Genomic DNA, 16,999 nt, shown 5'->3' on the forward strand with positions numbered 1-16,999 from the left:
GTGTGGCTTTTTTACTATTCTATCTCAATTTCCCCCAAGTGCTGTTCATTCACATAGGCTGCTTCCATTAAACACACAAGGTCACAGAGATGAGTGGACGAATAGGAGACCTGAGCCCAAAGCAGGCTGAGATTTTAGCCGAGGTAAGACATTTACAATTAACGTTATGCAGATATATATGTTCAGTTGAATGGTTTAATTGTTCTTATCTATCAAATTGTTGTATCTGTGGGCTTGAGGTAGTGTCATATGCAGTAACTCATTGACACTGGTCTTTGGTCTCATCAAAATTGGTTGATATTATGCTGTGAGTTTACTGGGGTGTATCTTTTTTTTTTCCACACAACGAAACACACCACTTTATGTTAATGTCTTGTCTTGTAACATAAATTTAGGGTGGTGGGTTAAGCCTAGAGGAAAGTTTAACTATTCTCTTTTTGAATAAATTGAAACTACAAATAAATTTAAAAAATCATTTTGTAGCTTGAACTGATGAGGCCAAGTTAGTACTTTTTGGGCCATTAACAGTCTTTATTATAAGTTGGGTATCTCCTGGTTGTAGTTTCATATATTTGTATGACCAACATATATTTGATTGCCTGTGATTGCACACTGTTATGTACAGACATGAGAGTGGTATCAAACCTCTCTTACTTTGCAATAAAGCGACCAAGTCTAATTTTGCAAATGTAAAACTGTTCCTTAAATAATAAAATAACTTTGTCTTCTCTCTGGTTCTCTCACTTCCAGTTTCGGGAGAGGATTCAGGACATCCTTCCAAGCTTGCCTGCGCAGCATGATCACTACCTCCTGCGCTGGCTCAGAGGTGAGACTTGCATTTATGTACAATACACACTGAAACCACCTGTTTATAGCAACAATCACCCAAGTCTAGAGTGACTAAAGACGAATGTAAAAAAAACAGAACCAGCTGGAAAAGATGAGTGACAATTAACAACAAAAAATCACGTGGAAAGGAGAGATCTTCGATTCAGTACACTAAATGTATGCCAGTCTCTCTTTTAAAGAGGCTGCCATATGTTTAATAAATCGGTTTTACTTTGACACATATTTCATATATGTTAGTGTTCTGTGTATTTACAAAATATTTCAATGAAAGTGCTTAAATATTGCCACTTACTGTTAATTTATTCTTCTGCCCTACTACAAGAATGACTTTGTCAATCCAATTACTTATCAGACTCCAACCCTGATACGAAGTGTGCATTCTCACTGTTCAGGTGTGTTGAGAAGCTGTAACTATCTTAAGATAAGAAAGATAAGATACTTAACGTTGAGTGAAACACAACAAACATATAACAAAATAAGTGGAAAGGTATGAGGGTCAATAAAAGTTAACAACGAAACGTAAACCAAAGTAAATTGACTCAAATAAAATAAGGATGAAGTCGGATGCAAATATGAAATTATTTATTAAATAACAAAGTAAAATGTTTCAAAAATCAACAAAGGAAAAATCTGATTTCAAACGGCTTAATGAATATAAACAGCACATATCAGATGGCCCAGCGTAACAGAGGCCAGAGCATTGTGTTTGCATCTGTTCTCTGCTGTAACAGTGAGCGAAAAGATGATTCTCTGCTACCCAGACATGTTGTATTGTAAGGACTATTGGGTGACATATTAAAGATTTCCTGTATCAGTACTTGTGGCAGCTAACAGGCATAAAAGCTGTTAAAGACCCTCATATAGAGGCTAAACAACTAATAATGCTATAAATTAGAAGATTTCAGTAACAGGGGATATTTTTGCACAGAATGAAAGCTTGTGGTATACCACGAACTTTTCATGGCTGCCATTATACTCTACAAGTATACTGGCAGCCTTATAATGCCTGAGGCTACCTTCAGTCTCTGGTAAACTCTGATATTTAAAGCAGTTGAGTAGGAATAAACAAACAAACCTGTTCCGAACATGAAACTAAATCCAGTTTCAGTGCAAGAGTGTAGCCATACCAGAGATGGAGGGTTCAGTATCGGCAGAATACTTCTTTCAAGGGACTGATCTCATAAATATAACCTATGCGTTCATGTTGATTATCTATTATTGCCTACAAATTTGAGTTTTTCTTTTCTTTTTTGGGGGGGAGGGAATACTGCATTATATTAAATTTCATGCCTCTAACACAAGAGGGGCAAAACCTTTTACGTAGTAAGTTTATTGTGTCATTTTACTAAACGATCTGAATCTGAAGTGCGTGGTATAAGGACTCCAGACTTTTAATAAGGTGGTTTTAAATCAGTCTTCTTGTTAATTTCCACTGCCAGTGAAATAAAAGTCATTGAGTAATGCATTAAACATGTGAGCTTAGAATGAGGGAGAAGGCCTCCCTTTCTCTGAATAGCATTGGAATTGCTTCTATCTGATGCTGTGTTTAAGGGTCCAGTGAGACCTAAAAAGAAATCAAACCTGACTGGAGATAAAGAAACATAGTATTTTCACATGGGCTTATACTTGGAAGGAAGTTTACCATCCATCCATCCATCCATCTTCATCCGCTTTGTCCGGGGCCGGGTCGCGGGGGCAGCAGCCTAAGCAAAGAGGCCCAGACCTCCCTCTCCCCAGCCACCTCCTCCAGCTTATCTGGGGGAATACCAAGGCGTTCCCAGGCCAGCCGAGAGATATAATCTCTCCAGCGTGTCCTGGGTCTGCCCCGGGGCCTCCTCCCGGTGGGACATGCCTGGAACACCTCACCCAGGAGGCGCCCAGGGGGCATCCTTGTCAGATGCCCGAACCACCTCAGCTGGCTCCTTTCGATGTGGAGCAGCAGCTGCTCTACTCTGAGCCCCTCCCGAATGGCCGAACTTCTCACCCTATCTCTAAGGGAGAGGCCAGCCACCCTTTGGAGGAAGCTCATTTCTGCCGCTTGTATCCGCGATCTCGTTCTTTCGGTCACTACCCATAGCTCGTGGCCATAGGTGAGGGTAGGGACGTAGATTGACCGGTAAATTGAGAGCTTCGCTTTTACACTCAGCTCCCTCTTCACCACGACGGACCGGTGCAGCGTCCGCATTACTGCAGCTGCAGCCCCAATCCGTCTGTCGATCTCCGGCTCCCTTCTCCCATCACTCGCGAACAAGACCCCGAGATACTTGAACTCCTCCACTTGGGGCAGGAACTCATCCCCGACCCGGAGTGGGCACTCCACCCTTTTCCGGCTGAGAACCATGGCCTCAGATTTGGAGGTGCTGATCCTCATTCCCGCTGCTTCACACTCGGCTGCGAACCGTTCCAGTGCGAGCTGGAGGCCCTCACCCGATGAAGCCAACAGAACCACATCATCTGCAAAAATCAGAGATGAGATTCTGAGGCCACCAAAGCGAAAGCCCTCCGCCACTTGGCTGCGCCTAGAAATCCTGTCCATAAAAATTATGAACAGAACCGGAGACAAAGGGCAGCCCTGGGGCAGCCCATCACCCACCGGGAACGAGTCCAACTTATTGCCGGCAATGCGAACCAAGCTCTTGCAACGGTTGTATAGGGATCGAATGGCCCGTAGCAATGGGCCAGACACCCCATATTCCCGCAACACCTCCCACAGGACACCCCGAGGGACACGGTCGAATGCCTTCTCCAAGTCCACAAAACACATGTAGACTGGTTGGGCAAACTCCCATGCACCCTCAAGTATCCTGGAGAGGATAAAGAGCTGGTCCAGTGTTCCGCGACCAGGACGAAAACCGCATTGTTCCTCCTGTATCCGAGGTTCGACTAACGGACGAACTCTCCTTTCCAGCACCCTGGCATAGACTTTCCCAGGGAGGCTGAGGAGTGTGATCCCCCTGTAGTTGGAACACACCCTCCGGTCCCCTTTCTTAAAGATGGGGACCACCACCCCGGTCTGCCACTCCACAGGTACTGCCCCTGATCTCCACGCAACATTGCAGAGGCGTGGCCAAGCGGAATGCGGCACTGTCCGAGCCGCATTCCGCTTGGCATGTCGATACCTGTCGGCTGCCTCCGGAGTCCCACAGGCTAACCAAGCCCGATAGGACTCCTTCTTCAGCCTAGTGGCTCCCTTCACCTCTGGTGTCCACCATTTGGTTCGGGGATTACCACCACAGCAGGCACCAACCACCTTGCGGCCGCAGCTCAATGCAGCAGCTTCGGCAATGGAGACGCTGAACATGGTCCATTCGGACTCAATGTCCCCAGCCTCCCTCGGAATGCTGTTGAAGCTCTGCCGGAGGTGTGCGTTGAAGATCTTGCGGACTGGGGCCTCTGCTAGACGTTCCCAGCACACCCTCACTACGCGTTTAGGTGCACCAGGTCTGTCCAGCGTCTTCCCCCGCCACCTGATCCAACTCACCACCAGGTGGTGATCAGTTGACAGCTCAGCCCCTCTCTTTACCCGAGTGTCCAGAACATATGGTCGCAGATCTGCTGATACGATTACAAAATCGATCATCGACCTACGGCCTAGAGCGTCCTGGTGCCACGTGCACTTATGGACATTCCTATGTTCGAACAGGGTGTTCGTTATGGCCAAACTGTGATTAGCACAGAAGTCCAATAACAGAGCACCGCTCGGGTTCAGATCAGGGAGGCCGTTCCTCCCAATCACGCCCCTCCAGGTCTTGCTGTCGTTACCCACGTGAGCATTGAAGTCTCCCAGCAGGACAACAGAGTCTCCAGGTGGAGCACCCTCCAGCACCCCCCCCCCCCCCCCCCCCCCAGGGACTCTAAGAAGGCTGGGTACTCTGAACTGCCACTCGGCGCATAAGCGCAGATGACAGTCAGGACCCGTTCCCCGACCCTAAGGCGCAGGGAACAAACCCTCTCATCCACCGGGAAAAACCCCAACGTACTGGCAGCAAGCCGAGGGGATATTAGGATACCCACCCCAGCCCGCCGCCTCTCACCAGGGGCAACTCCAGACAGAGACAGAGTCCAGCCCCTCTCCAGGAGACTGGTTCCAGAGCCCAAGCCATGTGTAGAGGTGAGCCCGACTATATCTAGCCGGTACCTCTCAACCTCACGCACTAACTCAGGCTCCTTCCCCACCAGAGAGGTGACATTCCATGTCCCTATTGCCAGTCTTGGCAGCCGGGGGTCAGTCCGCCAGGGCCTCCGCTCCTGGCCGCCACCCAGCACACAATGCACCCGACCCCTATGGCGCCTCCTGCGGGTGGTGGGCCTGCGGGAGGATGGGCCCATGTCTCCTCTTCGGGCTGTGCCCGGCCGGGCCCCATGGACTAAGGCCCGGCCACCAGACGCTCGCCCTCGGGCACCCTCCCCGGGCCTGGCTCCAGGGCGAGGCCCCGGTGACCCTATCCCGGGCAGGGTAAACTGTTCCCTCGGTGTCCTTTTCATAAGGGTCTTATGAATCGCTCTTTGTCTGGTCCCTCACCCAGGGCCAATTTGCCATGGGAGACCCTACCAGGGGGCAAAAGCCCCCAGACAACATAGCCCCTGGGATCCCTAGGGGCTTTACTAACATACAAAAAATAATTAAAGATTTTATATAAAGGAAGTGGAGTAAATGAAGTAAACATAATTTAAATGTGGAAATATACCTACCTCATACAGTACTCGAGTAAATTCAATTATCGCAACTGATTATGTAAAGTGTAATAAATCAGAAATTAGAAGTAACTTCAGTTTTATTATGCTAACTTGTGTTTCCAGTTATTAAGGTTTAATGAATGGTGATGATTTTTATCCCCATCTATTCTTTCCATACAAGCAGAGCAGCTGCAGGAAGAGCTGATATACATCAGAAAACATTGTTGTTGTTGTTGTTTTTAAAAAAAACAAAAAACAACCTTTTCTGGCTGCATTAACTGACTTTCCATTCTTTGGAAAGCCAGTTTATCGAATAACCTGTCAAATTAATATTACTGAATCATGGTTAGTGTTGGCTCAAACAAAAGAGGACCCTTCTATCATAGAAATGTATCAGGATAAATTCTGAATGTATTTATTTGCATGAATAGTCAATGAAAATGTGCCATATGTGCAGTTTTCACATATGGCACATATAATCATTTTAGATTTTTTTGTACATTGCAGTTGATTGGGTCATATTTATTTCAGTCAAACTGTTAATTTTCACATTTTCTGTTTCTACATTTTGAATCTAAATTTCAGATTGATGTAAAAATCAACCTGAAATTTGACCTCATTCACTCTGCATTCACTCTGAAAACTTCTAATCTGACATATTATTCTGTGGTTTGCATGTGACATTAGTTTCTGTTGATGAGTAACTTGTTCCATGTGTTAAACAGCCTGTAGCTCCTGGTACCCAAACACCAAGAAGCACTGCAGAATGAATGTAAACGTTTGTATACTTATAAATACTAAATTAATTAATTATTAAGCATTTACTTCAGTGATAAAGCACAGAGAGGGGGGGTTTACAGAGGGAATTCATTTGTTGTTGAACAAGTGCTCAGATGTTTCATTTTTGGGGAATAAAAAAGAAAGCTTACATGTTCTTTTGCCTACTAATGTTTAGATTAAACAGCTGATAGATGTAGCATATTGTCTGATTTGTAGTTAAATCGGGATTAACTGCATGGCACGTGTAATAAAAGATATTTAAACCTGCTCACATACTCCCAATGGGTATAAACTACCCAAAAAATCAAAATAAGACAGACAAAAAACAAAAAACCTTTTTAACCTACATATTTGAAGCATGGGTTCAGTTTGTATCAAAGACTGAAATGTTTTTTATTTCCTGTAATCTGATGGAAAACATGTATTAAAATGAAGTGCATTTACATGCTGTAGCTACAAATGTCACTCTTTTGTTTACCCTCCATTCCATGCAGCTCAAGAGGGAAAAACTGCCCAGAAAAACAGACATGAAACATGTTGTCCCGAAGACACTTGTGTTTTTAACAGAACTGCATTTTAAATTTCTTGTACTGATAAAAGCTGGAAAAGACTCACTGCTCACTGTTGCACTCTTTAACTGAAACATGATGCTCAAACTTGAAAAGACTTTCCGATAGAACATGTCTCCTCCAGCTTCTTAGCACAGACAGGCTACATGATGTATATAAAATATGGGCATGGATAAACCTGGACTCTTTCTAATGGCCAGCAGTGAGCCATTACTGAGTCAGACTCAAAAAAGTCTAAGCTATTGACTCATCAACTCTTGTGATCTGTGACCTCAGTAAACAGTTTGTGGTTTCAGTGGCTTACTGAACACATCATGATGTTTACTTTTAGTTCAAAGGGAGGATAAAGCACAGTGAAACTGACCATTGGGCTTGCAGTGTCCCTCTGTTTCTCAGTAAGATCCACTCAACTTTAATCATGACTGAGTTTAAACACCAAGATGCTGACAGTGAAAAATCTCAGCCTGAGTTCTCTGCTGCTCAGTTTTCTCCTGTGCTTTTCTCCTGTGCTTTAGTTGGTATTTGATGATGTAAAGACAAGAAATCAGTAATTAACTGTCCTGCTTTTGACTACTTGCATCTGTTCTGTGTCTGCTTCAAAAAGTTAACCATATATTTTATACTTGAACCAGAGCAGGATGATGCATTATGATGCATTCAGGGAAACAGCCCCCCCCCCCCCCCCCCCCCTTGAAAAAAAAACCCTGTGAACTCAGTCATGCCATCTGTTGCCTCTCTTTCCGCTAGGCTAATGACCTACTGGCTGCCATCTTTACATGTGACCTGTTGTCTTATGTAATGTTTTAGCATTTAGTTAGATAAGCTTACCTTCCAAAAAAGTTGTGATATACTATTTTTATGTGAGATATAAAGTGGCATATATGGCATAACACTCTCTACTAAATTGCGGTGTAGTAACAACAATACCCTTTGTTTGTTTGTTTTTAATCAGGTTATTTATGAAAGCCTTAGTCGTCTTTCAGTTAATAATTGATTTCTTACCTATCAGTTTTGTCTGACAGTTTAAAGAGAATGAACATGGAGTCAATGCCATTCTCAGTGTAAATGTTTGTTTTCCACCACCACCACTCACAGAGGCTGAGCAGTTGGCTTCCACATTTGTGATAATGTTGGCAGCATCACATATGATCTTCACAGTGCAGAGAACACAAATTAGCATCCATTACTATAATGAAATAATTTGTTAGTTTGAAATGCTACAGGGAACTATGTACCTGTACATTAATGCTGTGGAAAGACTTCCTGTTCACATAGTCTCCTTCATTTACTGAAGGAGCAATGATTGGAATGTGAGTGCCATCTATACAGCCAATCACGCCTGGGAACCGTGAGAATAAATGTAAAATTTAAGTAGTAGTTCAAGTATCACCACATCATGAATTAAGTTTCGTTCATCCTGATACCTGCAATTTTGTGGAATCCCTCTTTGATAAATCTTGTGGGTCTATGACCGGGGAACACCACAAATGAGTACAGGAGACGTTTCAGTGCAACTGTAACATTCCTGACTGCCCGACAGACGGTAGCCTTGGAAACGTGCTCAGCGTCACCAATATTATACAGAAAGCTCCCGTTTGCAAAAAACCGAAGTGCAATACAAATAATATGTACAGAACTGAGAGAATGTCCGCGATGTGTCACATGAGCAATATTAGGCCTGAGGATGTTATTCAAATGAATTGTAGATTGTGCTGAAAAACGGTAACGTTCACACAGAAAATCATCAGGAAATGATAAAATGTCCAAACGCGCTCTAATCACTCTCTCCCGGCGGAGAGCTCTGCGGAGAATTTGGGCTTCAACATCTACTGGCTCTTCAAGGAAGGAGCACGCCATGTCTGACACTTCCTACTGTCAGGTTTCCGACAAAGAGGCGGAGAAAGTCAGGGTTAGTTGAAGTAAACCTGCTAGGGGGCAGGTTAGCTTCACAGAGTGTGTCGTCATAGTGAATCACTCAGAATTAATCTAAACTCGCTTTGTGAAACCGAAAACCCAGTTTTCGTTAACTCAGGGTATACTTACTCAGAGTTTGCACTAAACCGGCTTCCTGAAATAGGGCCCAGTTCTACAACAACCGCAGTCTGACACTGCATATTACCATCAAGGTCTAAATTCCCTCACTCCACACCACGCATGAATTGATTCCCTGAATCCAGGAGAACATCTGGATCTGAAAGCCTGTGATATGTTCTTGACAACCTCAAGAAAATGTCTCACAATTTTGCTTATTTCAATTTGATATGTATTTCAAAAATGGTAAATAAATCTTTGGTGAATTTGTTGATTAGGATTGCGTCCAAAAGTCACATTGTTACCTTTTTTTATTATAATTTTTAAAATAATCTGACAAAGAAACTAACTAAAAGACACACAACACCAATTAATTTCCCTGTTGAAGCTAATAATACGGTAAAATGTTTGAAAGAAGACACTTTTCTAGCAAAAGTTAGCTCTGACTATTTCAGATCTTTCTGAACAGAGAGCACAAATGCTCAGAAACAGTGTTTTCTTGGTTGGAGATACTGTTACGGCATTTTGAATCAGTGACTTAGGTGATTTATGCTCTGATCAATAATGCAGGGCCCTGTCTGTTCACTCAGCTGTTTAAAGGTCCATAGTTCAGAGGGACTCAGATAAACGGGGTCTCTGTGTCTGCAGTTCAATATTTGTGTTAACCTTGGCCAGTCTCTTTGCTTGAGTAAAAAAAAAAAAAAGTATCATAAGGTTTCTGTTTTATGATCATCAGATATTGTTGATGGTCTTTTAAGTTTACTTTCCTCTTCTGTATGCAATCATGATCAATCTACTTAAAGGGCTAATTATTTGTATTAAAATGTTTAATATTGCTTGGATAGTATCATGGCTAACTTTTTAAGGATTCTTTTTGAAAACATTTTTTTCTTTATCTTTTGGTGGTGATTTGTTGAGATGTTTGAGAAAAAAGGGGAGGGTGAAGAAAGATTTCTTTTCAGGTGTCCTATAGTTTTCCATTTAAAAAGTAATAAACTGGCAACCACAAACCAAATTAAAAAAAAAAAAAAACTATAAAGGAAGAAATGTATTTTCTTTGTTCTTAGTTAAAATAGGTATTTTATTTTCCCAGAAGATGGTGTCTTCTCATAGTGTCTCACAGTAACCTGGCATTTCAGTGTTACAGAAGTGGCGTTGTCAGTTTGATTGTATGTGTCTAATGTGGGATTTTTTTCTTTTCTTTTTTCCAGCCCGTAGCTTCAATGTTCACAAAGCTGAAAGCATGATCAGGAAGGTAAGCTCTGTGTTGTTCAGACGGTGAGAGCCTGTTTGCTCTTCAAGTACCCAACTAACACCCAACACGTATTTCTACCTGGTGCTGCTTTTCAAATCTCTGTACTAAATGTATTAAATCCATTAAAACTGTATTTACCTTTTAGATATTACATAAAATGACGAGTTTATATAACACAGTGCAATGTTAAAGATTAATCCAGTGTTTGATTTGTGGCCCTCTTTCTAGGGAATTTAGTTAGTGACTCTTTTCATGTTCAAGGACAAAGTAATATAGGACAATGTATAGAAAAGTAAATTCATGGAATTAATGGATCAGACTTTATGCCTATAGTTTTAGGGAACCTAGTGCACATATTTCCAGCTGTATATCTTTTCAGAATTCACAGTTTAAAATAATCCTCATTGTGATTGGCTGAGTGATAAAGTGATAAAGGCACAGGTGAGTTGGGCTTATGAAATACACCACCAGAACTGTGTAGTTGAGATGATCATATTAGTGATATCTGCTCTCACTGACATCAAACAAATCCAAGAGTGGAAAAACTTAGTGAAAGCAGAATGTTTAGAACAGTCTGAGGGCAGAGCATTGGGCTCACAGAGGTTACTTAATGGACTCTTTGTCTGAAATTCTAGACATATTTAATATAAGCAGCCAACCATTGTAACAGTATATACTGTGTATATGAAACAGAAAATAAAGTAAAGCATGAAAAAAGCTTCTTCCATTTCAAAACATGAAATCATTTCTAGAATAATAGCTATAGAGTGTCTTTGACAGCTGGAGCATTTGTGGGGAAACACATTACTCTGTGTTTGCCTGTTTTTTGTAAGCTTTAGTCTTTAACTTACCCAGCCTTGTTGTCTTCGACCTCTGCAGCATGTGGTGTTTAGGGAACAGATGAAAGTAGACACCATCCTATCTGACTGGAAACCTCCAGAGGTAACCTACTGCATTTTCTTTTTAGCTAATATTTGTGAAAAAGTAGTCTGAACTGAGGATGAAGGGGACTGTTGTTAAATGAGCAGTCTTTCAGACTCTTTAGTTTTTGAAGGTCACATTTTTTTCTTTATGAATCCATCTCTCAGGTGATTGAGAAGTATGTATCTGGAGGGATGTGTGGCTATGACCGTGAGGGAAGTCCAGTCTGGTACGATGTGATTGGCCCTCTAGATCCTAAAGGTCTGCTGATGTCAGCCACCAAACAGGACTTCCTGAAGACTAAGATCCAAAACACAGAGATGCTACGGCAGGAATGTCAAAAACAGTCTGAAAAGGTCAGCCAGGAGTTCTCTGTTCTTCCCTTTCCACTCCTCTCTGCTCGTCTCTTCTAATGTTACTGTGTCTCTCTCTCAGTTGGGGAAGTACATTGAATCCATCACTCTAATCTATGACTGTGAAGGACTTGGATTGAAGCACATTTGGAAACCTGCTATTGAGACCTATGGAGAGGTTTGTTATCAGCTTTTGTAACAATCACCCACTCATACACACGAAACATCTATGTGTCATTACTGCTTTCGGCCATGTAGATCCTCGCCATGTTTGAAGACAACTATCCTGAAGGCTTGAAGAGGGTGTTTCTCATCAAAGGTACATAAGACCATTTGTCTGCATATTTGATTTCCACGTTCTGTTTCAGAATTTTGGTTGATAATTTGTATCTTTTGCTGCAGCGCCCAAAATGTTTCCTGTGGCCTACAACCTGATCAAACACTTTCTGTGTGAGGAAACACGGCGCAAGATCATTGTTTTAGGAAGTAAGACAACTTTTCTTTATCCCAGTGTTTTCTGAGTCTTTACTTGATCTTGATGCTAACATTAGCATGCTGAAGTAACAAAGTACTTGCAAAAAGCAGAAACGGGATTCTGAGACCACCCATGTGAAAGCCTTCCATTACTTGGCTACGTCTAGAAATTCTGTCCATAAAAATTACAAACAGAATGGATGACAAAGGGCAGCCCTGGCGGAGATCATCATGAACTTATCGCTGGCTATGCGGACCAAGCTCTTGCAATGTTTCTATAAGGACTGAATGACCACAGGTCTGGTGATACAATTATGAAATCGATCATCGACCTACTGCCTAGAGCTTCCTGGTGCCATGTGGACCACCATGTTTTAACTTATGCTAAAACATGGTTTTTGTTTTGGAGAAACTGTGGTTTGCACAGAAATCCAACAATAAAACACAGCTTGGGTTCAGATCCAGGAGGCCATTCCTCCCAATTATGCCTCTCACCCAGGGCAACTCTAGACTAACACAGAGTCCATCCCGGCTCCAGGAGACTGGTTCTAGAGCCCAAGCCGTGCGTTGAGGTGAGCCCAACTATATCTCATGAGGATGAGCTGGGACGAATCTCTGGTGGGCTCCTTCCCCGCCAGAGAGTTGACATCCCATGTCCCAATTTTGGTAGCTGGGGATCGATCCACCAGGGCTTCTGTGCTACCTGGCACACATTGCACCTGACCCCTATGGTCAATATGCAGTCTTTCTTATATTTACTATTTAGAGTTTATAATTTTACTCTTTTCATCTACACGAATGTCAACCTATAAAGGAACTAAGGTCATGAAACAAAGCAGTCTTATTAAACTAAAAAGTTTTAAATTACAATATTGTGTTTACAGGTAACTGGCAAGAAGTGCTACGTGAACATATTGACCCAGATCAGCTTCCAGTGGTGTATGGAGGAACTCTGACTGACCCAGATGGAGACCCCCACTGCAGAACCATGGTGAGAACAGAGGGAAAGACTGATTAAATACAATGCTGTTCCTCTAAAATTGGAGACTAAAGTGATGCGTGTTTTTGTGTATTGTGGTTGCAGATCAATTTTGGTGGTACAGTTCCCAAGTCCTACTATGTGCAGGATTCAGTGAAGGTTCAGTATAACAAAAGTGTGACCATCAGCCGTGGCTCTGTCATCCAGCTGGAGTTTGATGTTCCTGCAGCCAGCAGCCTCCTGAGGTACAGCAGGTTTATTCTGTGTTCTGAGAACAATGAATCACTGACTTGTAGTGTGTGTTTGTGGTGATTTAGTGATATAGACTTTAAAATTAAATTAAATTAAAAAAAAATACTAAAGCTGCCACTCATGATGAATTCATTATTGCTTGTCAGGTGGCAGTTTGCCAGTGATGGAGCAGATATTGGGTTTGGAGTGTACAAGAGGACTAAAGAGGGCAGCCAACAGAAGATAGCTGACATGCAGCAAGTTCTACCCAGCGAGCGCTACAATGCACACTTGGTCCCTGAAGATAGCTGCCTCACCTGTCCTGAGCCCGGAGTCTGTAAGTAACTCACAGCTGTGTGTACAGGTACTTTTGCAGTAATGTCTGCAAAATTAGTCTGTAACAATGAAAATTGCTCATTTCATTTTGCTTCCAATGCGCCAGACTTTCTTGTTATTTTTTCTTTAAGTGGACTTGAGCAACAGTCCTCCAGCTTTCTAAAGATCTTTCAAACTCTATTCAAAGACCGTTTATATAGGAATCCTTTTTGTTTGTTTGTTGAGGCACTTTAACAATTGACATGTGAATCATTTAAGCATATTCAAGGCTCCTAACTCAATGGACATAACGGATAACTTAAATTCAATTTTAAATTGTAACTTTACGTACCTCGTTACTAGCAGCCTGTTGTAAAAACACAAAGCACATAATTTATTCCCTTTTCCTTAGCTAAATGTCAGACTGCCTTTCAAACCACCAAAGATAACAGTTTAATAGGCATACAATAGTACTTTTGCACTAACAAGGTGATTCCCAAAGAGCTATTGGCCAAAAACTTGGCATATCTCAACATTGTATGCAGTGGGTCCTTAGAAAATGTGAGGAAACTGTCAAGTGGAGGACAAAAGAAAATGTGGCAGACCTAAAAAAATTACCTACAGCAGATGAGAAGTTGAGGTATACCAAATTACATAAAAACTGGACTGAAAATCAAGTGCCAATAAATGTTATGTAGTGATGACTCCAGATGTGAAATTTTGGTTTAAATTGTCATTGATATCAGGACAGAGGTACAACAGTGAGTGTCTTACAGTCATAATACAGTGAAGGCTCTCGCTAATCCAGTATGACCTTTATGTGAAAGCAGTGAGGGATCATCTGGACAGAGAATGTAGCAAAAGGCTAGCTCTTCTTTGGATGCTATAGGGTGTTCACATATTCAGAATCAACAAAATTCTTATTAAAACACAACCTGTCACATTTATAGAGTGATTTAGAAGTGTAGCTGTAACGCGGTGATTTCCCTTGTGGGATCAATAAAGTATTTTATGCGTTTACAGGATGATAGCTTTTCTTAGCTGTTAGTGACTGTATCCTTTGCTTTGTGCAGATGTGCTGTGTTTTGATAACAGCTACAGCATCCTTCAGTCCAAGAAAGTGAGATACAAGGTTGAAGTTATTCCACCGGCAGATGTTCTGATGCAATATCCACGCAGCAGTGGTGATGGAAGGCTACAGTGAGGACACCCACAGCTGAGAGGACACAGTTCTGATCTTTGTTACTAGTTAGCTATGTCATCCCATCGGGGCTAAATTACCTCCACTTCTTCCACTGCGTTCAGTATGTATGAATTCATGATACACACATGCATACATTTGTTGTAATTTTATTACGAAGTGACTTAAAACCAGGCTGAATTTGGGAGTCACAGCTGAATCTGCAGCTTTCTTTATCTTTATAGAACTTTTCACTGATTAAAACTTGAAGTTTACCTGACTAATTGCTAAACAACCCATGATAGCTGATTCTACTGGTCACTTTGAATCAGCAAAAAAGATGTTTTTGTATACATCTGATTCATTTTGAGCTCTATTTTTGGCATCTACCCCCTCTCAAGGGAATTATCGCTGGGGGGGGGGGGGGGGGGTTCAGCCCTGTAGTCTGTGAGTTAAGCTTGTGAGGGAAGTTAAACAAAATATCTAAATCATCAATCAATATATATTTCTCAATCAAACGCTAAATCATGAGATCATTTCTGAACATGTATTTACACATACATTTAGGACACTGTACACATTATAATTAAACACTGTTAGGTGTGTTTGGCTTGTAGTTAATGTAACAGATGAGTTACTTTAATTGGAGAGCTTTCCACAGACTTCTGAAGGTTTACTTCAGCATCTTTTAGTGGTAGCTTTAGCTAGTATTGAGTGGTACATACAGTATTATTAAGGGAAATATTAAACAAATTGAGAGAAATAACAGGGTTGGTTTGCCCACGGTGTAATGTAGCCATTGTTTTCCACTGCAAAGAAGAACCATTCAGAACAACAGTAACAAAAAGAAATGTTTACTTTATACAGCATTTCAAACCAGAACCACAATTAACTGTACAAGCTCATCATTTAATACTGAAGGACCACATTTGTAAAGATTTACTGTGTTCTAGTAATTTTTGTAATTAATATGGTAATATATTAGTAAGATGTTCATATATACGTGCTTTGTGAAATATAGTATAATATAAGTGCTTTGTATAAGTGCGTCAGTTTGGGATGGATACAAGAAAAAAAAGCCCTTAAGTTTTAAAAGGCCCACAACATCATGTTTTTGTTGCCATATTTGTCTCTTTATAGTCATCCTGTCTGTGTAGATGTGTTCAGCTCCTTGTGGTAGTTTTGCATCTTGTACATAGTTTCTCTGTCTTAATATTGACATGTTTTGTTTTTGTAATCTGGGCCTGTTCTATGAAGAGAGTTGAACATATCCAGGGTGTCTTTTTGTAATCTGGATTCATCCACTAACCTGGTTATTAGCTGGTTATCAGCTTGTACATTTCATTATTTTTTAAAAGAGAGTTTTAGGTTTTATTCTGCTGCCTGGATTGTTATTAGCTGTTTGAGAGCATGTAAAGAATAAATATAAAAATTGAATTCAAATGAATGCTTAGAGCTGGAATTTGGAACATATCCTGCTCAACAACAGTACAATTTACCATGGCAATATACCCTCATAAGAAGCTAACTACCTTCATGATACAAAACACGCCAGGATTAACCAGTGGAAATATGGTTTAAGAGGTTAAGTAATACAAACTTCCGTGTTAGAGAAAACACACTGTAAAGTAATACAGTATTACAAGTGTGCATTTTAGGCACTTTGGTGGGTAAGATTGGAACAGAGCTACTACATTTAAAAAAAAGTTTAGCCTATTTGAAAGAAAGGTGTCATAAATGTAGACTGTGTAAATTAACCAACTTAGCAATATCACAATTCTATCTTTTAGACATGTGAGAATAATGGATTGTAACTGACTATTTCTTTAAATTTATATTTAAAAGATAGTGTTAATTTTTCACCTATAGACTCAGTTGTGTTTAACAGCCTAAGAGTAAAAAAAGAAAAGAAAAATAACACCAGAACGTAATGGGTAGGCTTAGTTTATGTGCCAATTGCATATAAAGTCCACAAGTACAAATAGTTTTTCTGGTACAAACATGCACAGAGGCAAAACAGTCAAATTACTTTCTGGGGCTATTTATCAAATCAAATTCTGAAGTTTTGTTTGATAAGTGTACCTCCACTCTGCTCAAACTGGATAATAATGGCCTTTAAAATTACTGATTGCTGCACTATAATCTCTTGAAATTAAAGATGTACATAATTATAATTGATCCACAATCTAAAGAAGCATGACGTCATGATGTAAAATGATGCTGGTTTATTTCTTAATCATTGGAAACTCTGTCATTGTGGAATTTTAATAAATAAATTTTTATTCATAAATACAAACCTTTTGTACTGTTTTTTATTACAGTATCCCTTATGTTCAAGCACATGCAAGTGTGGTATTACAGAAACACATAATAATCAGTATGTGA

General features: G+C 41.0%; 1 protein-coding gene across 1 annotated transcript; it reads left to right on the plus strand.

Annotated features, from left to right (window-relative positions):
* Positions 1-16,910, plus strand: LOC147326363 (SEC14-like protein 2). The gene is made up of 12 exons (XM_086301569.1): positions 1-143; positions 751-826; positions 10,118-10,161; positions 11,041-11,103; positions 11,250-11,438; positions 11,518-11,613; positions 11,694-11,754; positions 11,838-11,921; positions 12,794-12,900; positions 12,994-13,133; positions 13,287-13,456; positions 14,508-16,910. Exons 1-12 carry the CDS (start codon positions 90-92, stop codon positions 14,636-14,638), a joined length of 1,215 nt encoding a protein of 404 aa, XP_086157695.1. The 5' UTR covers positions 1-89; the 3' UTR covers positions 14,639-16,910.
* The last annotated feature ends 89 nt before the right edge of the window (positions 16,911-16,999 follow it).

This window comes from Aulonocara sp. 'chitande type north' Nkhata Bay, linkage group LG7 (assembly GCF_057382095.1).
Source record: "Aulonocara sp. 'chitande type north' Nkhata Bay isolate Kocher_YH1m ecotype deep benthic linkage group LG7, A_spYH_male_GT1.1, whole genome shotgun sequence".
Taxonomy (NCBI): Eukaryota; Metazoa; Chordata; class Actinopteri; order Cichliformes; family Cichlidae; genus Aulonocara; species Aulonocara sp. 'chitande type north' Nkhata Bay.

Coding starts and splice junctions, on each gene's coding strand:
- LOC147326363 (XM_086301569.1), top strand. CDS start 90: ATGAGTGGACGAATAGGAGACCTGAGCCCAAAGCAGGCTGAGATTTTA. Junction 10,162..11,040: donor CTGAAAGCATGATCAGGAAG/GTAAGCTCTGTG, acceptor CGACCTCTGCAG/CATGTGGTGTTTAGGGAACA. Junction 13,457..14,507: donor CTGTCCTGAGCCCGGAGTCT/GTAAGTAACTCA, acceptor TGCTTTGTGCAG/ATGTGCTGTGTTTTGATAAC.